General features: G+C 46.5%; 1 protein-coding gene and 1 long non-coding RNA gene across 4 annotated transcripts in view; one reads left to right on the top strand and one right to left on the bottom strand.

Moving 5' to 3' along the window:
• The first annotated feature begins 3,698 nt into the window (after window positions 1–3,698).
• Window positions 3,699–14,989, top strand: LOC124958048 (uncharacterized). The gene is made up of 3 exons (XR_007103820.1): window positions 3,699–3,854; window positions 7,784–7,872; window positions 14,103–14,989. It is a non-coding gene; the product is annotated as an uncharacterized LOC124958048 (long non-coding RNA).
• Tmprss4 (transmembrane serine protease 4) overlaps window positions 9,067–23,167 on the bottom strand; it is a 35,935-nt gene continuing 21,834 nt past the window's right edge. Inside the window, exons 4-13 of one of the 3 annotated variants that reach the window (XM_047515716.1) lie at window positions 20,627–20,779; window positions 19,178–19,307; window positions 16,334–16,435; window positions 15,388–15,428; window positions 13,726–13,885; window positions 12,505–12,671; window positions 11,741–11,839; window positions 11,377–11,519; window positions 10,062–10,211; window positions 9,067–9,610 (exon numbers count right to left, since the gene is read on the bottom strand). In XM_047515716.1, the coding sequence (XP_047371672.1) occupies window positions 9,599–9,610; window positions 10,062–10,211; window positions 11,377–11,519; window positions 11,741–11,839; window positions 12,505–12,671; window positions 13,726–13,885; window positions 15,388–15,428; window positions 16,334–16,435; window positions 19,178–19,307; window positions 20,627–20,779 (1,157 nt within the window). In that variant the 3' untranslated portion in view covers window positions 9,067–9,598. The remainder of the gene's footprint in view (window positions 9,611–10,061; window positions 10,212–11,376; window positions 11,520–11,740; window positions 11,840–12,504; window positions 12,672–13,725; window positions 13,886–15,387; window positions 15,429–16,333; window positions 16,436–19,177; window positions 19,308–20,626; window positions 20,780–23,167) is intronic. The other 2 variants (XM_047515718.1, XM_047515717.1) reach the window with 2 other exon arrangements.

The raw sequence follows: 23,167 nt of genomic DNA, 5'->3' as shown, positions 1-23,167 counted from the left end.
ACTCCTGTTTTCTTTCACACCCTTTCAGCAGCAAATTCCATCAGCTCTCTGTTCAAAATATTATGAACTCAACTACCCTGCAGTCCCGGGCCAGGCCGCCATTGACTCTCATCTGGAACACTGCAATAGTTCTCACCAGTCTTCCTGTTTTTGACCTTGGCTATCCTTAGTCTAGTTTCCAGAGGGATCCTTTTGAAACAGAATTAGATGATGTCATCTCTGCTTCTGGCCAAAATGGAGTCATAGGGACCATGTAACTTTACACCTTAAACAACTAAAAAATTGGGAAAAGATATGATACAGTGGCTTTAGGGCATTGGACAATGGGCAAAGGAGAGAACTGTGATTCCTGAGAGGGAGAACAAATGAAGTTAGCATTACTATTGCTCCTGGAGGCACTTTCTAGGCGTCAGCGTGGGAAGGGGATCCAAGATAAGCGCAGCACTCTCTCTGAGTTGGGAGAGCGCTGAGAACCTCAGGGAGGTTAAGGCAGTAAGAATTTTCAGGGCCAGAAATCTGCAGTGGGTCCCTGCCAAGTCTTCAGCTGAGCATTTAAATGCAGATGTGTTAGGAAACTACCTAAGGCCAGGAAGGGACCACCAGAAAGGATTAAAGAGGAGGATCCTGGGAGCCCACACAGGACAGCCTTTATGTTGGGCTGAGCTTGCTCCACGTCTGAGGGGATATCCTTTGAATATTCTTCCTCGTCTCCCATGAATTATGAATTTTGCCATTTTAGTTTTTTGGCGACATGAATGAACTGTGCTTGGTCCTAAGTGAGCTCCAGGTGTTGCTCCTTCTAATCCTTTCTAGTGGTTCTTTCCTCATGCACACTTCAATCAGTAGCCAAAGTCTCAAGGGGAACTTTCTCTGTGTGAAGCTCTTTCTTCTAAGTGCTTTGCCAGGTGATCCCTATCCACTTTGGCTTCCTGGACTCTCACTCCATCTCTTTGTTTCAGAGAATTTGTGGGGCTCCCCCTGGGAATCCCCTCCCTTAACTGTAGCAATTGTAGAACTTCCTTTATTTTCTTCTCCTCTTTCAGGGATCATTGGCCTGTGCTGCCTGATGTTCTATGTCTGAAAATCATTTCATGTATTTTTATCCAGTGGTTTAGATGGGAAAGTAAATCCATTCCCTCTTACTCCATCCTTGTCAGAAGGAATTCAGGAAAATTTATGTTATGCAAAAACAGGTACAGAGATGTTAATAGAGGTTTATTTTGTCAAAACCAAGAAACAATCTAAATGTTCTTCGACTGGTAGTGGAAGTATTAGACTATTTTGTGTTGCTGTAACAAAATATCTGAGGCCAAGTATTTTGTGCAGGAAAAAAAGGTTTATTTAACTCACAGTTCTGGAGGTCCAAGAGCATGGCCCTGGCATCTGCTGGGTTCTGGTAAAGGCTTTTGGGTAGATGACATCACAGTGGCCAGAATGTGTGCAGAAAAGGGAAGCAGCATGTATGGAAGAGTGACTCAGGAGGTGTCAGGCTTGCTTATAGCAACTGACTCTCAAGGTACTAATCAGGAAGTCCCCTTAGACTCCTCATCCATTTATGAGGATGGTACCCTCCTGGCCTAATTGCCTGCCCCTAGGCCCGGACTCTTAAGGGTTCCACACATCCCAACACTGCCACACTGCGGACTAAGTTTGCAGCATGTGAACCAGGGCAGTAGATAAACACTGTCATACATCCATACAGTGGAATCCTCCTCAGTAACAAAAGTTCCGGGAATCAGCATGGATTAATCCCAACTGCATTATGCTCAGTGAAAGGATTCAGACTCAAAGAGGGACCTACTTCACCAGCAGCGACCAGGGAACCACTCTGGTGAGGGATGTTGATAGAGGGGAGGCTGAGCATGTGTGGAGGGGGTTGGGGAGCTCGCCGTGCCTTCTGTTCAATCTTGCTATAAACCCAAAACTGCTCTAAAAATAGAGTTTTAAAAAAAGCTATCTACTATATGCTTCCATTTATATAACATTCTGGGAAAAGCAAACCACAGGGACAAATAGCAGGACAGTGGTTGCCGGGATTGTAGTTGGGAGAGGATTGGCAACAAAGGGCAAGGGAGACTTTTGGGGATGATGGACTCTTGGTGATGGTTGCCTCCTCATGTACATGTGTCAAACTGGCAGAATTCTACACCAAAAATGGTGGATTTCAATTGCATGTAAATCATACTCAGAAAAATTACAATCAGATGATGTCACTCCTTTGCTCAGAACCTTCTAGTTTAACTTCCTCACAGTGGCCCAGAAGGTGCTACCGCTCTGGCCCCTATTGCCTCTTTGATAGCTTCTCTTTCTGATACTCTTCTGCTGACTTTTTCCACTTCAGCCTCATTCTTGTCCTTATTGTTCCTCCAAATATCATCCTCTCCTGTCTCAGGACCTTTGTACACGCTGCTGTTCTACTATAATGGCCTTCCCTTATATAACCACAGGATTCACTATCCTATTTCAGTCAGATGCCTGCTCAAATGTCATCTCCTTAGAGAAGATTTCCTTGGTCACTGCTGCAGTATGACCCATGTGTTAAAGGCAAGGTCCCAGGGTGGTGCTATTGGGAGTGGTAGAACTTTAAGAGGTGGGCCTACTTCGAGGTCATTAGGTCACTGGGAGCACATCCTTGAAAGGGACTGTGGGACCCCTGTCCCCTCCTCACTCTCTTGCTTCCTGGTGGTGAAGCGAGCAGCTGTGTTTGACATGTGCTCTGGTTATGACATGCTGCCTCACCACAGACCAATAGCTCATGGATCGGAACCTCCCAAACTTAAGCCAAAATAAACCTCCTCTCTTTATGAGTTAATGATTTTGAGTATTTTGTTATAGTGATGGAAATCTGGTCAACAGAGTCACCATATCTATAATAATAACATCGACCCACTTAGTCACTTTCTCCTTCTTTATTTTTCTCCTTTTTAAAAAATTTCTTCTTTATTTTTTCAAAGCACTGGTCTCCATTAGACATGTATTTGCTTACTTGTTTATTGTATACTTCTCTAAGTAGGATGTAAACCCATGGAAGTTTTCTAAGTTAAACTTATATCTTAACACTTTATGGGGGGAGATTCAATCTCAGGGAAGCAAGAGTAGTGGAGAAAAGACTTGAGGCCGGGTACGTGAGAAAACAAACACAAGACGATGTATTACTGATCTGACCTCAGCTCCATCACAGCTGGTTGCCAAATCATAAGGACTGACCTGGGGACCTGCAGTTTCTCTCTCTTTCTCTTTTTTTTTTGGTACCAGGAATTGAATCCAGGAGTGCTTAACTACTGAGCCACACCCCCAGCCCTTTTTATGTTTTATTTTGAGATGGGGTCTCACTAAGTTGCTTAGGGACTCACTAAGTTGCTGAGGCTGACCTCGAACTCACGATCCTCCTCCTCAGCCTCCCCAGTTGCTGGGATTACTCACCAGCCACTGCACCCTGCAGATCTGCAGCTTCTCTGAATAGTTTCACCCTGGAGAAGACGGATGAGCAGTTTATTTGTTGGCTCCTTCCTGTCTCCTATTAGTCAACATTTACCCATAGACATGTTTTGTTACTCAGTCTTTCCAAGAAGCCCTGAGGAAGTTAGAGCTGTCTGGGTAAGGTCAGCTGCTTCTGGGTGCAGAGTTGCTGTGGCTTTCACTGTGATGCATGTGATGAAGGCCACCAAGCCAAAGCCTTGTCCTGTCCCTCAGCGTGATTGAGACCGGTGGTGGTGTTAGGAGGAGAGGTGATGGCAACAACCAGGGCTTTATAACTCTGGGGATGGAAGGGGCCAGAGCTGGGTGACTAAAACTCAGAGGTGGGTCGATAGAAGATGAAGGCAAGGTTGCATGGAAACTGAGGAGAAAACAAGGTCTGGTGTCTATATTACTTCTGAAATTTGTTAAGCCTTCATGAACTAGTATGAAAGTGTCTAAGAATGTTTATTTGCAAAGTATTGAGAGCATGGTTCTACGTAGGTTTATTAATCAGGCATGTTAATAGCATTATTTACTGATATTTTACTTGCTTGTCCTGTCAATACTGAAAGAGAAGTGTGTGGAAATCTTCTACTATGTTGGGGGATGTCTTAGTTTGTTTTGTGTTACTATAACAAAATACTTGAGGTTGGGAATTTTATAAGGTTAACGGGTTTATTTAAAACTAGGAGTGATGTAGTATGCCTGTAATTACAGCTACTGGTGAGGCTGGAGGATCTTTGAAGGCTGGAGGTTCAAGGCCAGACTGGGCAACTTAGTGAGACCTTATCTCAAAATAAAAGGGCTGGAGCGGGGGGGGAGCTCAGTGGCAGAGAGCTTGCCTAGTATACATAAGACCCTGTGTTAGATCTTAGGTACCACTTCCCTCCCCTCTCAAAGAGGTTTGGTTATGTCATAGTTCTGGTGGCTGGAGGGCTCTAACAGCATGACACTGCTCTGGTGTCCTGGTCAGGGCCCACTGACTGGTTATGTTGTAACGGGGTGGAGAAACAGAAAGGGAACTGTCTGTGTGTAGAAGGGAGGGATCACAGGGTGGAGCAAGCTGGAGAAGTTCAGGGTCCAGACTTGTTCTTTTGAAAAAAATTCACTCTTGTGGGAACTAACGATGGTCCCTCAGGAGCACATCAATCCCTTCCAAGGGTGCCACTGTGACCTGATCCCCTTCCACTAGGCCCACCTCATAAAGTGTCCAACACTGCCACCCTGGGACCAAGCACCCAGCACAACAAACCACATCCAAACCACAGAAAGGATTTTTCAGCTTCTCTTTGTAGTTCTTTCCATTTTTGAGGCTATTTTGTGTTGTTTGCTTGAATTTTAAAAAATTATTCGCGCCAGGTACCCCAGTGCGCGCCCATAATCCCAGTGACTTGGGCAGGAAGACCACAGGTTCCAGGCCAGCCTGAGCAGCTTTGTGAGACCCTGTCTCAAAATAAAATATAAAAATGGCTGGGAACCTAGCTCAGGGGTAGAGTATCCTGGTTGAATCCCCAGTACTACAACAAAACAAAACAAAACATGAAAGCAAGAACCCGAAATTATTTACTGAGAAAAATTTCAAATATACAGAAAAATGGAAAGAATAATAAATAGCTATCATTTAGCTTTAGCATTTGTTGGCATTTTCCTGTATTTCCTTCAACGATTTTTTTCTGAAGCATTTTGAAGTAAATTACAACTTCATATCATTTTACCCTATGTACTTCTTTCTGTATGTACCTCCCAAAATTAAGGATATTTTTCTTACTTAACTGTAAAACCATTGTCACATTCAATGAGATGAAAAATTTGTTGTTATCAGTCTTTTGCTGAGTCCTCACAAGCAGAAGGGCAAACAGGCCCCATTGATGAGGGTGGAGAGCTCTGGGCTTACTCACCTCCCATGGGCCTCACCTCCAAATACCATTTCCTTCTGGGATAGGAGTTCAACCAAGGATCAGACAGACTGACCTTCCACAAAAGGATTTTGACATCCATGGATGATTCTTGCCTGAATCAGTGATTTCATTAGAAGTTGAAAAGATTGGGTTTTGATCTCTCATTCGTATGAATTAGCGCCACTTAGAAAATAAGAGCTTACCTTTCCACCTGGTGCCATCTTGTTACTTGGAAGTAGATTCTTATGGCAAAGTAGAAGAATGTTGAGTCTATTTTTTCTTTTTAAATGCCATTTCAGAGTAAGGATTTGGTGTGATAGTGAACTCTAGCAATTACAAAAGGATTGTCCGTGTGTCTGTGTATTCTTTTCTTTTTTCTTCTTGTCTACAAGCTTTAACTTACTATATCTTCCTGAATTGTACTTTTAATAATATATCGTGTCTCTCTTTATTCTAAAGTTAGCTTTGTCTTTTTGTCCTAAATCCCTATTTTAAAAAATATCAGATAGCCACCCCAGCTTAAATTTGGTAAGTGCTTGTCTTCTCTATCTTTTTTTGTAATTTTAGTTTTGATGTTTCTGTAAACTGATGTTTTGGGCATATCTCTTACAAATAGTGCAAAATTTGATTTTCCTTTTTTTTTTTTAAATATTACTGTTCTTTTACTGTAGCAAAGTAAAAAACAATCAATTTAACAGGGAGTAAGGGTTATTTTGGCCACAATGTGCAGTTTTCAGTTCATGGTTGTTTGCAGTTTCACTAATAATGTGTCTGGGTATGGATATATTCTAATTTTTCACTTTGGTTGTATGGGTGTACACTGTGGCAGCACATTCCTGTATCTGGTGGATTCATGCCTTATTGATTCTGGAACATTCTCAGCTGTTATACCTTGGGTGTTGTATCTCCTTAATTATCTTTCTCTCTTTTTTTTCTCCTGATAGGACTATTAATATGTTAGACCTTACTATTCCACCCTTTTTTCATATTTTTTCCTTCCTTCCTTCCTTCCTTCCTTCCCTTCTTTCTTTCTTTCTTCCTCCCTTCCTTCCTTCCTTCCTCCCTCCCTCCCCCCCCTCTTTCTTTCTTTCTTTCTTTCTTTCTTTCTTTCTTTCTTTCTTTCTTTCTTTCTTTCTTTCCTTCCTTCCTTTCTTACTTTTTGGTACTGGGATTGAACTCAGGGACACTTAATCACTAAGCCACATCCCCAGCCCTTTTTATTATTTTTTAAAGACAGGGTCTTGATAAGTTGCTTAGGGCCTTGCTAAGTTGCTGAGGCTGGTTTTACTTGTGATCCTCCTGCCTCAGCCTCCTGAGTCACTGGGATTACAGCATGTGCCACTACACCTGACTCTCTATCTCTTTCTATTGTAAATTTACTAAATTCTGTAATCTACCTTCCAGTTCATTCATTCTCTCTCAATCTGAGTCTTAAGTGCCCTTTATCTCATTCATTCAATTTTCTGTTCTAATGATTGTAGTTTTTAATTTATGAGAGATCTACTTGGTTCTTTAAATCTGCCTGTCCTTTTTCTTGATTGTCACATTATTATATTTTTAACAGAAAACAAGTGTTGGTGAGGAGGTAGAGAAATCGGAACGCTTGTGTGCTCTTAATGTTTGTAGAAATCAATGTGAAATTGTGAAAATCATATGGAGAACAAAATGGTGGTTCTTCAAATACTTAAAAATAGAATTATCAGATGATCCTACAATTCCATTTCTGGGCATATACCCAAAAGAATCGAAAGCAGGACTTTGAAGAGATACTTATATGTTCATGTTCTCATAGTAGCATTATTCAGAATAGCCAAACAGTACAAGTAACTCAAAGGTCCATCAACAGATGAATGAATAAACAAAATAAGTTAAAAACAATGGAATATTATTCAACCTTAGAAAAGAACTTCTGACCTGTTACAACATGAATGAGCCTTAGGACATTATGCTAAGTGAAATAAACCAGGCACAAAATGACAAACACTGTATGATTGCACTATAAGAGGTACATAGAGTAGTCAGATTTATAGAAGTAGAATGGTGATTGTCAGGGACTGGGGGAGAGAGAAATGAGTTATTGCTTACTGGATATAGTTTCAGTTTTGCAAGGTGAAAACAATTCTGTGAATGGATGGCGGTGAGGGTAACACAATGTCAATGTACTTAATACCACTGAACAGTGCGTGTAAAAATGGTAAAGATGATAAATTTTAGGTTATGTGTATTTTACTACAATCTAAAACAATTAAATATGGAAATAGCATTTATTTATGTAAACATTTCATAAGTTTTCCTATTGGAATCCCTAGAGTATGGTAGTTCATAGCATGTACTTTGTAGTCAAAACACTTATGAGCAACTTAATTAGTTTGTAACCTCAGGCAAGGTATTTTATCTCATTGTGTCTTTGTCTTTTTTATCCAAAGCATGAGGACAAGAATAGTACTACCTTGTAGGCCTGTGCGAGGGTACGCTTGTTTGGCAATGATCAAATCCAGGGCCTCGTGCACACTAGGTAAGTGCTCCACCACTGAGCTACATCCCCAGCCCCTGTGTGAATGTTAAATGAATCAGTACACTTAGAACAGTGTCTGGCACCTAGAAATACTCTAAAACTTTATTAGAATTATCTGACCATCCTGACATCTGAGGTCCTTGGGGTTCTAAATTAGTTGTTTATAATGATTCCCACTTACGGTATGTTTTCTTTTTAAACATCTTTCTGATCTTCAATTGCAAGCTCATATTTGAAGATCTTTGGGAATCTTGAGACTGTAAAAATTGGGTATATTGTCCTTCAGAGGATCGGCCATCTGGGACCTCATTTGTCCCCTTTGTTCCACAGGGGAGTCCTGGGTTCGGCTCCCCTGCAGTGGGTCTGGGTTTAGTTCTTATCTAGCTTTCATAGAGGTCTTTGTCCCTAGGGTAACTCAAGATTTTAGTTTGTTGTTCCAGATCACCACTCTAATTTCTGCTCATGGTTCCGATGGTTTTGTTTATTTTAATTTTGTTTATTTTTTTTTTTTTTACTGTTGAGGATTTCCGTTATGTCCTAAGACCCTAGAAAAACATTAACCAGTATATTTGATACAGAATCTGACTCAACTTTAACAAGAGGGTTCTTAGAAGACTGGAGCCTTCATACTTCCAGAGAAATCCATGGGGCTTAATTCTCCAACCATTTTAAGTACAGACACTTATTTGTGCTTATACTTCCAGAACTTAGCTTGGGGACTGCCTCATGCCTGGCAGATGACACTTTACTCTTTTTTTCTTTCTTCCTTCATTTCTTTCTTTCATTTTTTTTTTAAATAAAAGAACCTCATGGAAGGCCTTATAGAAAGAAGAAAGGAGGCCGCAGAGATGTAATATCCCTTTCCAGTCACCTGGGGAGTCCTGCTTGAATGTCACCCTAGAATGCTTAAATTGGCTCTCTCCCAAGTCATAGGTTGTCCCTAGCCCACGGCTGACATCAGGCAGGCAGCGAGGGGAGAAGGGCAGCAGGAGAAGCCTGTGTGGGAAGGAGACACTCTGGCTTCCCCAGTCTGCTGTTCACTGTGGCCCCCACTTAGCAGATCTGGTCTCCATGTCTCTGTTTCTCTGTGCCTCTACTTTGAGAATAATTGCCTCCCCAGGACCTTTTTATCCCCAGGCCAAAGGATAAAGGCCCAGTGATCCTAGCTCAGTTCTCATCAAGCAGCCCAGCAAACATGTACCAAAGACTTCACTGTTTAATGACAACGACGCATAGAAGTAACAATACTAGCAGCTGTAGGCAACAGTAGTCATGCCAATGGCAGGGCAATGCATTTCCATTACCCCTGGCCTCTTGTTCCAGTGGGCTTGGGACTGGGAGGAGAAGGGAGAAGGCTAGTCAGACCCTCTTCTCCTCTTCTCCAGCCCTGGTTATCTGGGTTCTTGCAAAAGAGGCTTCTTCCATTCAGTAGAGGGGGAACGTTCCTCCTTGGTTAACAGTGCCTCTGAGTCCATAGCTGGCTCCATTCAGTGGGCTGCATCTCTTCCTGGGATTCTGGAAGCATTGGGGCTGACTGAGGTAGGGCAGCTGACTTCCTTCTGGGTGCCTCTGAGGTGTGAGGGTCTTGCAAACGGAGTCCCTTTGTTGCTGTAGGAAATGCTGAGATGCAGGCCAAGAGATGAGCCCTAGTGTGGGATTTCTGGGGGATCCTCAGGGGACAGGACTGAAGAGCAGCAGCTTTCAACACTGCAGAGGGACAGCAGCCTTACATCTCAGACTAGAATGAAAGAGAATGACAAAGGGAAAGTCAGATGGGGTGACACTGGACAAAGTGGTGACAGGTGCAGAGTTATCTTCCTTTCTGCAGTCTTCGCTCTCTCCCCACTCTCCCGGGGCAGGAAGTCTCATCAACCTTTCCACCCTCTTCCTTATCACAGTCTCTCCCTGGAAAGGATCTGATAGTCTCCTTCTGTTAGAAAACAGAGAGCGATAAAGCTTGAGAAAACTGGATGTGTTCCATGCCCTAAGGAACTTGCATTTAGCAGGAATCTCTGACCTAAGGAATTTCAGCCTGAGTGGAGGAACCTCAGACTATGAGCTTGTTGGGAGGGGAAATTATTTAGGATATAAAAGGGTGTCACAGCCACTTAAACCAAATCTAAGGCTGGTTGGTGCCCTCGTGGTGGAGGAAGGAGGGAGGGCACCCTCGGTGGGGTGAACGCACTCACCTTCCACACACTGTAGATCCAGTTGAGAAAGGCTGTGACCTTGGTGTACACTCCTGGGGTAGTCGGGCCCCCACAGCCATGGCCCCAGCTCACGATGCCCACCACCTGCCACTGGACGGATTGGTACATCAGGGGTCCACCGCTGTCACCCTGTGAGAGGCCAGAACAGAGGCTGCTGGGGAGGGTGGACCGGGGCCGACTCCTTCCGCCTGATCCTGCACTTCCCAGCACTCTCTGCTGTTCCGCCCTCAGCCCTTTGCTCATGCTATTCCTGCATCCAGAAATGCTCTTCTCTCCTGGAGCAAAAGGGTCTGTTTATAGTCAAGTAACTTGTGGGCATTCAGCTAACCTTCTCCCAGGGTCATAACTCACACCAGCAAATGGAAGGCTGCAGAGGGCCCCTGGGGAAGGAAGCCTGGTTTTATCTTCGTTTAACGTGGTAGTTCCTAAGTTTAATTAATCACTTATGGAGTGCCTATTTTGTGCAAGGTACTGTTCTGGGCAATTGGGTTTCAATTAATTAAAAGAAAGAAAGAAAGAAAGCGAGAGAGAGATCCCTGCCCTCAGGAAGCTTAGGATCAAGTGGGACGAGGAGCACCAACAAGCAAGCAAGTAACAAATGAAAAGAAAATATCCCCTCTCTGAACCCAATAACTCTACAGCTTGTTTGTGCAGTCCACCAGCACCACTGTGAACTCACTGAGGGCAGACGCTGTCCCTAAAGCCTGCCATGTTCGTGGCCCACAAGAGATGACGAAGAGAAGCTTCTTGAAGGAAGGACTTTGATAACTGGGGATGGGATTGGAGTTCTAATGAAAATGTTCTGAAGACCCTCTAGATGTGTGGGGTAGTGAGACTGTATCCTGTAATTGCTAAGAGTCCTGGTGACCAGTGGGGATGGGGCAAGGGACATTCTCCAGGGTTCATCCAGCATGAGATTTTTTTTTTTTCTAGTAAAGTCCAGTAGCCTGGGGAAGAGTCACAGAGAGAGGAGACCTGGGGTCCTGTCCTCAAGGGATTCATAATCCTGTAGAGGATATGTAAGGGTGGGTGGGGAGGGTGAGCAATGACATCTTTGTATGTGAGATGGACATTTGGAAACTTGCTGTGTATCTGGTCCGTCTGTCCATCCACCTACCCATTCTTATATCTTTATGTTCCTTCCTTCCCTGCTGGTCTCCCTTTCTCCCCTTATCACACGGAGTGCCAACCACATGCGAGGTTTGGTGTGAGGGCTTCAACCTCTGGGGTTTCACATTTCTCTAGGACACACACCCCCATCCATAGAACTCCACAGGATCCGGGGAGACCCCACCTGGCAGGTGTCCACGCCACCTCCTGGGACGCCTGCACATAGCATCGTCTCAGTGACTTCTCCCTGGTAAGCATCCTCTGCATTGCACCGTGTGTGGTCAATGACCTGGACTGACGCCTGCAGCAGTGTGTCAGACATCTCCCCTGGGAGATTAAAACACACTCACACTCTCATTCTTGCCTTGGGACCCCCGCCCAAGTTGATTCTCTGCATCGCCAGATCTCTTTGCTTTATACCCAGAACCTTGGTGCTTGGTCCCCCAGCATGGACTTTTCTGAAGGATGGGCCCTATCCCATCACTCCTAGGAGCTGCTCCCTTCTACAGGGTTATCTCCTGCCTTGTGTTCCTGAGCCCAGGACTTACCGCCATTCTGCTCCGTAAAGCCCCATCCAACGGTCCAGAGTTGGGTGTCTGGAGCGAGTTCCTCGTCAAAGAAGGGCAGGCAGATGGGCCTGACTGTGCCTGCCAGGAGCAGAGAGGAAGAAGGAGATCCTATCTTCATGATTTAAAAAATTTCCCCTGTTTTATGATGCTTTGTCTGGGGATCTTGCCAGTGTGGGAGAGACTGAGTTAGCTGATTCCTAGAGATAATAAAGCTCTTGCCTGTGGTCATGCCTTTACTATGCAAACCAATCAATGTGAAGCCTAGTCCCCAATCTCCTTTATCTAACTCTCATGCACCAAACAATATTTTCCTCTTCCTAAATCACTCTGGGGCCAGGTGCTAGAAGCCTAGAGATCAACTTCTATAGCCCAGAGAACTCCTCACACTATCCAATCCCAAGCTTGTTCAAACTTGCCTACCCAGCCTGGGCTCTGGCCTCGCCCACTCTCTCCCTCTGCCTCCTGACTGACCCAGGTGCTTTCCCATGTGGCTTTGCATGGTGAGGCAGGTCCCTTCCTCTCAGAAATTGTAAGAAATAAACTCTTTGCTCCAAGGCAATTGTCGCCATGTCTGACACCTTACCTTACCGATGAAAACAAATCTTGGGTACAAATCTTGAAACACAAGAGCTTGGCAGCTAAGCCTTCTGAAACAGTCCCACCAGGATTTCTATGACACTTGTTTAGAATCCCGTAGAACTGGGCTCACCCTCAGGGCTCTGTCCCCAGGTACTAACTCTCACCTGAGAATGTCAGTGGGTACTGTAGCTTCACAAGGGCAATGTCCTTCTCTTTGGGATACAAAGTGTTGTGCTCAGTGATGAAGATCTTGACCACAGGTAGGGATGGGAAGCTGCTCAGTTTGTCTGAGCCAACCCTCACCTTCCAATTGGACACATCGCGGTAATTCCTGGGGGCAGAGAAGGCTGCCTTCAAGCCTGAGCCAAGCATGAGGAGGCTTTGTCAACGATTGAGTCCTGAGCCCTGGGGATTGGAGGGCTGCTGTCACTGCCTTAGGAGGTAATCTAATGGTGGAGGTGGGGTTGTACAGAAGGGCAGTCTGAGGAATCACTTTCCAGAAACCAAATTCTAGTGGGGGATTTGATTGTTTTTCCTTGGTGAAACATGTCCAAGAAAACATCTACCTAGAGGGCTGGAGAAAGGGTGTCCCTGTGACTGAGCCATGGGGACCTGGCACTCTTTCTTCTACCCTTGTTCTTGGCTGTGTTACTCATGTGGTGCTCACACTGTGGTAAGTAACTTATGGGCTTGTCTTACATGCTTCCCACACCAGACACAGCTTGGTATGTGGGTCCGCCCGCACCACCACCAGGAAATGATTTATACCTTTTGTTAAATTCTCAAAAAGGCTGAGAACCCATGGTCTAGACTGGGAATGCTTGATGGGGTAGCAATGGAGTCCATCTCATGTCCTAGGGCACATAATCTGGAACTTGGTTCCTTTTAGATACTCATGAGATGTTGAACGAATGAATGAAAGTGAAGGGGGCCTAGTGTGGCCCTTTCCCGGAGATTTTCCAGGCCTCTCCCTGCTGCACTAGAAGGGAACCTATACCTGTTTCAGTTTCTGGACATAATGAAGTTGACAATGATTCTAGACCCTGGGACCACTTCCTGTAAAGTGGGAGGGAGGAAGTGAATTTTCAGGACCCCACGTAAGTGGGAAGAGCTTTTGTGGAGTGGAAGATTTGGGGGATGAGGTGAGGTATCTGATGATATTTTCTACCCAGAAAAATCTAGCTTAGTGCCCAGCACCCTCTGCTCAGGTCCCTGGTGCTTAACAATGGACATCCTGGCCAGTGTCTCACTGAGATGACCACACCCTGGAAATGGTCTACAGGGTAGAGTCAGGGCCGGGGGTGGGGGGGGCATCAGCAAACTAGCCAGGAGACGCAGCCCCTCCCTGGCATTGGCCCCCCAACCCCTTGCAGCTGGGGCCTTACCTGAAGCAGTGGGCTGCCGTGAGGATCCAGTGGGGATCCAGGATGCTTCCTCCACAGACATGTTGCTTACTGTACTGGAGGCTGACCTGCCAAGGCCAAGAATCCACAGAGGCCTCCTCTCCACCCACCACCCGAGGAGCCTTCAGGCTCCTCCCACAGGCTGGACTCCACCGGAAGGAGGGAAAAGGGGGAGTCAGGCTCTGGGGGAATGGACCACCTCCCCACAGCCCCTGGTTTACCCTGAGCAGGGTCCTCAGGACAGGTACCAGAAGGGTGGGAGGACCAGGCCAATTCGGAATTATTCTTGGGGAGATATTGAGGGTCCCAGACAACAGGCTTTCCCCTAAAATCTCCCTCTCCTTTTTTTTTGACTTTAGGTGTGTTTAGGAGTTTATGTTATGAACTTGGGCGTGTGCATTGTGCTGGGAATTTATGACCTTCAAACTAAACAGGGATGCAGAGTTATGAAAGTCCCGCCCAGGCGAGTGTCCCCAGCTGCTCCTGCTGAGTAACAGTAAACAGACGCACACAAGCTACTTTGGCACCCGGAAGTGGGAAGAAAGTTCCAGAAACTGGATTTTCCCATTCAAACTCATCTTTCTTCAAGTTTGGCACCCCTGCTAAGGGAGGCTCCCAATCTGCCATCCTGTCTTTCCCCTGACCTGGTTTTCACATCTGACCCTTGAACTCCTGCTGAGACCTCCAGCCCCTTCCCTGCCCTGTTCTTTGCCTGTGCAGTCCTTTGGGCAGCCCCTGCCCTGGCTGTCCTTCCAGGGAGAAAGCCTGCCAACCCGTCCTACATGTCTGGCACTGTGCCAGGTGGGCCTCTAGGACAACGTCTGGTTTCAAACACTGCTTTTACCTGCCACCTTGCTCACACACCCAAAGCCCCTCTGTTGGCAAAGTTAGAGTTTAAATCCCTTCTCCTGGCAGCCTCCTGCTGTATTTGTATAAAGTTGCTGTCTAGCCAAATTGATCTGTCTGTAGCTCCCTGCTATGATTTGGGTTCGGTTTGAATGAGGCCCCCAGAGGTCCACGTCTGGGAGCTTGGCCCTCAGTGTAGTAGTGCTGAGGTGAGGGGAACTGTAAGAGGTGTGACCTCATGGCTCTTAGGTCATTGGAGAGGCTGTCCTCAGAAGGGACCAGGGTAGTTTTCCTGGTAGTTTCCCTGAATGTTTGTCAGAGTCATTTGTTATAAGAGCAAAGCTGACTCCTGAATGACTCTCGGGCTTCTTGTTTTGTGATGTGATCTCATGTTCATGCAAGTGCTCCTGTCATGAGCCATCACCTGAAGTTAGATCCTCAGCAGAGGTCAAATCAATGGAGCTGCCTAATAGTGGACCTTCAGCCTCCCAAACTGTGAATTAAATAAAATTCTTTTCCTTATGAAGTTAGCTTGCCTCAGGTATGTCATTACAGTAATGAAAAACTTAATATCCTCAAGTCATGGTCTGTGAGTAGAGGGTTGAAGGTAATTACTAATATCGACCACTTACAGGAGCTCTGACCTATAAGCTAAAAGGCTAAAGAATAAAGGTCGGGCTAAAATAGAGTGAAACTTGGAGACTCCAAGTGTCCCAGATTTAGGAATGAGGAGGAAGGTCTTTCTCCCTGGTCATTGCTGGCCCAGGTCTTAACCCCTCAGAGATGGAGCATACTCACCAAGGCAGTGCAGGGCAACCAGGGAGCTTGAGAGACAGGGTCTGGAAGAGAGACACAGGGTCCTGTGGGTTCTGCTTCTCCCTTGGCTGGAAGGCAGGAACTCTGGCCTTCTGGCATTATTGATTCCCCTCCCAGTACTTGGGAAATCTGGCACTTTTGCATAAAGGGGTCTGTATAGAAACTGCATCAACACTCAGTGCAACCTGATTTGATCCAACAGTCCAGTGCTGAACACATACCCTGCCCTAGGCCCTGCCCATTTCTAAAGCCCAGCTTAGGCTCCTGGCAGCCTGAGCAAGAAGAGGGCAGAGCCCAGAGCAGAGTCTGCGGCACTGTGGACTTTCCAAATGAAAGAGAAATGGGATTTCAATGGAATTCTAGGCAAACATCACTCGGTTACCAACTCTGTCCTTTTCAAGATTTACTCTGATGAAAGAACAGCCCTCAGTAACTCTCTGGATGTTAAGAAGCCAGCATCCTGTCTGACCACTTTGCTGCAGTGTGGCAGATTTCATTTAGATGCTGTGCTCTAATGTAGGGTGGTCATGGAGCATTAGGGACCATGTGGAGGTCCTACTCGGGCCTCGGTGAGTTGTGGGGAAGGATGATGTGACTTTTGGAATCTTGCCTATTGGGCAATTTATTAGGGCACCTAGGGCAGTAGGAAAAACATTTGACTTTACCATTCAGATTGATAGGAAGGTCACTTTATCCACCCCTCTGCCTTTGGGTAGGAGAGCACACTTTGTCCAGCTATGCATATTATTAAAAAAGTTAACACAGAAAATCTCTTGGAAAAGTGATTCTATAGCTCTCAGTGCTGAATGATTTACTTGGTGGGGAGTTCTTCCTGTTGTCTGGCTTACATTCCTTTTGCTGCTAGTCTGTTCAGGTTGGGCTGGCTCGGGTGCTAGCCTTTACAGGCCAGAGATATCCTCTCACTTACCCACTTGAGTTCTGCACCTGAAGCTCCTGGCTGTTTTCTGTCACTTTAACAACATTCAGATCTTGGTCTGGGCCAATCTCCACAGCTCTGAAAGTGGGTTGACTGTGGAGGAGAGAGAGCTGTGAGCTGGGGCGGAGGCCATAACGAGATGGCAGGAGCAGTCCTGCTCTCAGGAGGGAGGGTGGCAGAGAATGTCAGTGGGGAGTAGAGGTGGTCTTGGTCAGTGGGGGGCCGTGCAATAAGAGGCATTCTCGTGCCATCCCAGGACTCCGTCCTCAGCACAACGCTGACCTGACTTTCTTCTGTGGCAGGGATTCCTAGTCCAGAATCCAGAGCTCTGGAGAAATATTAGAGATCTCCTTTTCTAACTCCCAGCTCTGTGCCTCTTTCAAATGTCCCAGTAGTCTCTTCCGGTTCACATCAGGGGGATGAAAGAAGCAAAGAGACCCAGCTGAGTTCCCCTCTCATCTTGGAAGGGATTGGAGTGTGGATATCCAGTTTTCCAGGCAGGGCACCTGATCTGACTTTGACATTGGGTGTACATGTACAGCCCCTTGGAGGTAGACGGGCCTGGATCTGTCTTGACATGAAACTAGACAACAGTCTCCAACTTGAGCTACCCTGCCTCTTTCTGCTAATCCATGTGTGCCTTCTTTCAGATTGTGGGCTTAAGTCTTTCTTCCTCCAGAAAGCCTTCCCTGATCACTCCCATCTCTGACTGTTCCTTGGCTGAATCTGCCTCTTCCAAATCTTCCCCTTCCTTCCCTGCCCTGTCCTGTTACTACAAGCTCTACTCGGAGGGCGAGGTCAAGCCATGGCCCTGGTTGAGTGATACATGCTTGGTCAGGAATGCTGCCATTCCCTGGGTGGACCCAGGTGCTGGATCTGGGAGGATCAAGAGACTGTTTTAAGAGCCCTCAAGACTGAAGTTCTTAGGAACTAGTTCTTCTGACACTAGTTTGATGTGTGACCTTGGGCAGGTCACATTCCTTCTCTGGGATTTTATAAATCTCACTTTTCTCCTCTGTAAAGTGGTAGGTGGATCACATGATCCCTAGGGTCATCCTACCTGGACCACCTATGGTTTTGTGGTCCCAGGACAAGAAAAGTTTCCATTACAGAAGGGAAGAAAGGGGAGAAATCTGAGTAATCAATTCCAAAAGGAGGGACAAAGTTAGAAATGAACATTCCCAGGAAACTTAACCAATTACACCCTGATTAATGAACTTTGATTTTGTACAACCCAAGAGCCAGGTGGCCTGGCGAGCTCCAGAAGGACAGAGATTCCAGGAACCTATCATCTTAAGAACCCCAGGAGACATCTGGGTTTCATAATCAAGCCTCAGCCTGCTGCACTAGGTACAGCTGACACTGCAGTTGGCTGGACTGCAGGGGGAGGAGGGGCTGGGCTGGGATGGCAGCGGGAGGAGGGGGGAGTGGCAGGTGCTGTCCCTGCTGTCCTCAAAACCAAGGTGGCAGGGGTCCTTCCTAGAGAGTCTGGGCATTGCACCCCATGGAAGGTAGAGAGCAGCAGAAGCCTGGTAACTGGAGAGCATCGAGGGCATGTGGGTCAGATGGGTTGGTAATTGTTGCCTGGGGCATTTATTGAAAAGGACTTTGAGGATGCTTTTGGGACCCATGGGAGAGAGTTCTGTGATTGATTGGTGATATTTGCCTAGTGGTTATAATATCTGCCTTGTTGCTGAGCCAAGGTTCTTAGAATCCTGAATAAGTCTGGGCCTGTCAGGGAGAGGGTATCCTGTTCTGCCACCGAATACGAGGTTCCTTTCCATCCTCTCCAGGAAGGCTCCTGAGTGGCCAAAGGCCCCTTCCTGTACAGATGAGGCGAGAGAAAGAGAGCATTGCTCAACATACAGCTGAAACACTCTGAGGACACGGATGCCCAGGAACAAGGGCTCTGGGGCAGAGATTCTAGCCCTCTACCTCTCAGCTACTACCCAAGCAAGTTACTTTCTCTGAGCCTACTTCTAATTTAGCTAAAATAATAACCGTGTTTTTGGTTTTCTGCCAGGATCAAATGAATATAAATATATATCATGCTAATTACCCTCTTATAATTATGCACCTTCCATTCACTCCAGACTTGGAACTGTTTTTGGAATTTGCTGAGAGAGCTGGGATTGCTAATGATGGGGCCCCAATGAAATCAGGCTTATTTAAATGAAATTTTAACCAAGGAGACTTTGTGTAAGTAGATCAGGCTTTTAGATTACTGGACGGGGAGGCTTCTTGCAAAGGACAAAGGAGTGAAGATTGAGAGTAAAGGGAAAGAGAAGATGCAGGGGAGCTGGAACTTTGTGTGTGTGCATGTGTGAGAAAGTGTGTGTTGCGGGAAAGTGAGTGTGTGTATGTGTGCTGGGGGGCAACTTTCAGTCTCTCACTGGCACCCCCTAATCATCCTAGGATGTCAGCATTACTTTCCTCAATTAACTTTTTTTTTGGTCCTGGGGATTGAACCCAAAGTGCTAAACCACTGAGCCAACATCCCCAGCCCTTTTTATTTCTTATTTTGAGACAGGGTCTCACTGAGTAGCTTAGGGCCTCACTACGCTGCTGAGGCTGGCTTTGAACCTGCAACTTCCTCCTCAGCCTCCTGAGTTGCTGGGATTGCAGGCCTGCACCACCACACCTGGCCTCAACTAGCTCCTGAGGAAGGGAGGCGTAAGAGCTTTCACTTCATATTGCTCATAGGTGAAAGGACTGGGATTCAAGAGCAGTTCCATCTGACTGTTTTTTTTAGGAAAGGAGGAAGAGGATCAAGAGGAAGGAAAGAGAGAGGAGGCTATGGTGGGGTGACAGCCTCTGGTGGCCCAGGTTGGGTACCTGTTGTAGCCCATTTGCCCACAAGCTGTCTTGGCCAGAGCTTCTGTGAAGTTGTCGAAACAGGCAGAAGCCCAGTTCCCTGTGGTCGGGTCCAGCACCTGCAGGGTGGATCGGTCCTTGGAAAGGCGGACTGGGAAGGGAGGAACCTGGGTCAGCTGGATCGTGGGACCCCTCTGGCCCAGCCCCTCAGAACTCATGAGACCAGCCCAAGCCACCCAACCCAGAAATGGGGCCACTGTGAGCACCGATGCTTTTAACATCCTGAGAATTTCCTCCATTTGACTGCTTGAACCTCATTTTGACAATGGCCAGGTTGTGCACAAGTCCCAGGGTCAATCTTCATTCTGCCCCGTTGCTCTGGCACAATGGTTAATAGCACACCCTTTTGCTCTTATAGGTATCAGGTTATTTATTTATTTATTTATTTGGTGCTAGAGATTGAACCCAGGGTGCTTAACCTGAGTTACATCTCAAGCCCTTTTTATTTTATCTATCTATCTATCTATCTATCTATCTATCTATCTATCTATCTATCATCTATTTACTTATTTTGGGGAGTACCAAGGATTGAATTCAGGGGCACTTGACCACTGAGCCACATCCCCAGCCCTATTTTGTATTTTATTTAGAGACAGGGTCTCACTGAGTTGCTAAGCATCTTGATTTTGCTGAGGCTGGCTTTGAACTCATGATCCTCCTGCCTCAGCCTCCTGAGTTGCTGGGGTTACAGGCGTGTGCCACCATACCCGGCTTAGGTATCAGTTTGATGATCAGTTGTATGGTCACTCTGTAGCCACACAGTTTGCCTGGTCTGGGGAAACTTCCTAGCCAGGGACCTAGATGTTTCTCCACATAAGGTCAGAGGGGAGGTCGAGTGAGAAGTTCTATTGGCAGTAGAGTGCCAGGTGCCTAGAGGCATTTGACTTTAAAAAAAAAAAAAAAAAACCAAAAACACAGGACACAACTCAGTTCTGCCCTCAAAAGTCCCTCTCATTCATCTCCTGGGCTTTTTCTCTTCAGGGCCTAAGAACCAGACGCATGCAGCTGAGCTAGTCCAGACCAAGAAAGATCGTAGGCTTTTGCTCCTTTCAAGAACTGGGATCTGTCCTGTTATATAGAATGTTACAATAAACACTAATGACTAGAGGGATCGTTAGTTGGTTTAATGGACTGTCAGTCTCTTTTCTAGTTCCCTTGAAATAACCGATTTTGTAGAAATTTGGTCAAAACCTAGCAGGTGCTGCAGGAATGAGCAGGCTCAGTGACAATCTCTTATGTCCTCTGGTCCACATTTGTCCATCAAATAGTTCCTGAGTGTACACCAGGTGTTTAGTGCTGGTATCTAAAGGACACTGACAAATCAGTGGGCAGTTGCTATATGGTGACCATGGGGACATGAGCTGACTTCCTGTGTGCCCACTCCTCTTGTTCCTCAGCCCATGGACTCACCTCCCACTGCAGGCCTCTCGGGAAAGTCCTTGACACAGGGCTCCTCATCCTCTCCCGAGGCACAGTCCGGATGTCCATCACACACCTGTGACCTCGGGAGGAAGTGCAGGGGGTGGCCGCAGATGAAGTAGTATTTATCCAGAATCACCTTGACTGGAAGGCAAGTGCAGGGAGAGGGACAGAGGACTGAGGGTCAAGCAGGCAGCCCCCGGCAGGAAGAGGATGTTTTGTTCTAAAAGTAGTTATGAGTTCAGAGACAGGCAGATGGGGGTTCAGGCCAGTTGTGCTGCACAGTAGCAAATATACTTGGTCCTTATCTATAAAGCAGACATAACAGCGACCCAGGTCTATGTGATGGCCCCGGAGTCCAGTGAGAATGTGGGTGGGGGAACTTGAGATCTGACTCTGTCAACCTGCTACCCCGTGGGTGATAAAGGAAGAGACAGAATGGCGGACTTGGGGTTCCAAGACCTGGTTCTGAGCCTTGGTTCTGCCACTTGCTGTGTATCTTCTCACAAATTCCCTCCTCCTCCCCCTAGGCCCCACCTTCCTCCTCCACACAACGGGATGAGAACACCTATCTCAGGCCACTGAGAACACGGGACCAGCTGCAGTTGTGAAAGTGCCTTGTAACTCTCAAGTACGGGTCTAGAGATGGGGTGTTTTTATCCCGGGTTTGAAAGGCCTGTGAAGAGGTCTCTGTTTTGTCTTGTTTTCTGCCTGCTGTCTTAGGATTCTACCAGCTGCCTTCAACTTCTGTTGCTCCTTTGCCTTCTTGGGCTGACAGAAATGTGTTTAGTTATTAACATCTTAGGGAACAGAGATTTCAAGAAGTTTCTCTGGTGATGATTCACAACCAGACACGCAGGCAGAGAGGAGCTCTTCTTTTCTAGGTGAGTTCTCTCCAGTCCGGCATCCATCCTGGCTGGTTCTGAGAGGGGTGACAGTGATTCTGTGACAATTCCCATTTATCACTCTACTGGGAGTCTTCCAAACTGTTGATCATAAATCCCAGCTACACCCTTAGGAGGCAGGTGCCATTACTATCTCTCCTCACTGATAGGAAACTGAGGATGGAAGAGTTAGAGCTTCTTCCCCAAGGCTGTGGAGTGCTGCTATGGTTCACCAGCTGCTGTCTACCTCCCAGGAGTCGCACAAGGTGTGACTGGCCCTGATGCTCCTGGTTTGAATGAAGTGAGGGAGAAGGAGCAGGTCAGGTATTTCCTAGACCTTCAGAGTTGGGTTCATGATCCCGAGCCAGGGTAAGGCAGGGTTACACCAGTATTCCGGGGCAAAGCCAAGAGACAGGGTCATGTGTTGAAAACCCAAAAACCAAATGGTTGAGAGAGCCTAGGCCAAGGTAGAGGATTGGTTTACTATCTCCGATTGCAGAATTTGGAGGGGTTCAGGGAATGGGAGCCATGCAGGGTCTCCTGGGACAGCAAGAGCCCCATTCTAAATTATGCTCTGTTGCCTGCCTGGCTTCCTGTGGATAAACTGGCCTCTTCTTTCCTCTGTGGCAGGATATATGCTCACTTTAATATTTAGTCTGAATGAAACAGACTGGCAAATCTGCTGATACCACTGCAAAACCACTGCTGTAGGTTGGATCTGGAATGTCCCCCAAAAGGTCCCTATGTTAAAGGCTTGATCCCCAGGGTGGTACTATTGGGAGGTGGTGGAACCTTTAGGAGGTGGGGCCTAGTGAGAGGTCTTTAGGTCATTGGGAGCATGGCTTTGAAGGGAATTGTGGGTCCAAGCCCCTTCCTCTTTTTTTTGCTCCTTGGATCATGATGTACATGGTGTTGCTCTGCCAGGTGCTCCCACCATGGTGTGCTACCTCACCACAGGCCCAAAATGGTGGGGACAACTGATCGTGGACTTGCTCCTCCAAAACTGTGAACCCAAATAACCCTTTTCTCTTTATGAGTTGATTATCTTGGGTATTTTGTTATGGAGATGGAAAATTTACTATGGAATCATTATCATGTTGGGCCAGCCAAGGTCAAGAAGAAATGTTTAGGGTTTTCTGCATCTCATACCCATCTAAGGCTCCCAGTGATTTGGGTGGTGTTATGTTGTGGAGCTGCATTTCCACCACCACACGAAGTAAACTTGCTCAGTCAGAGGATTGGGGTCCTGCTCCAGTTTTTCCCTGATTGTTACGCCTCCTCTTTCACCCTCAGTATAGAATTGGGGGGTAGACCAGAGGATCTCTGAATGTCTCCAAAGGACTGGTGACTGCTGCTGGTACAAATGCCACCATGGTTAAATGTGCAGAGTCCCTAAAGGCCAGCCATTCCCAGGCTGCCCAGACAGTCCTGCCCTAGTTAGCAAATGCATGGCCTGTGTCTCTGCCTGCTGGGTGGTGACACATGCATTTGCACAACTTGGTTTTTATCTAGGTCCTTTGTGCGTGTGATCTCACTGGTGCTCGCGATACTGCTTGAGGAAAGGCAGTACATTTTACAGCTGACAGCCTGAGGTTAAGGCAGGTTGAGGCACCTATATTCATGGTCACACAGCAGCAAGTGGCAGAGT

The sequence above is a fragment of the Sciurus carolinensis genome, chromosome 11 (genome assembly GCF_902686445.1).
Source record: "Sciurus carolinensis chromosome 11, mSciCar1.2, whole genome shotgun sequence".
NCBI classification, from domain to species: domain Eukaryota; kingdom Metazoa; phylum Chordata; class Mammalia; order Rodentia; family Sciuridae; genus Sciurus; species Sciurus carolinensis.
Note: the sequence above shows the minus strand (reverse complement) of the source record. Positions and strands in the feature narration are given on the sequence as shown.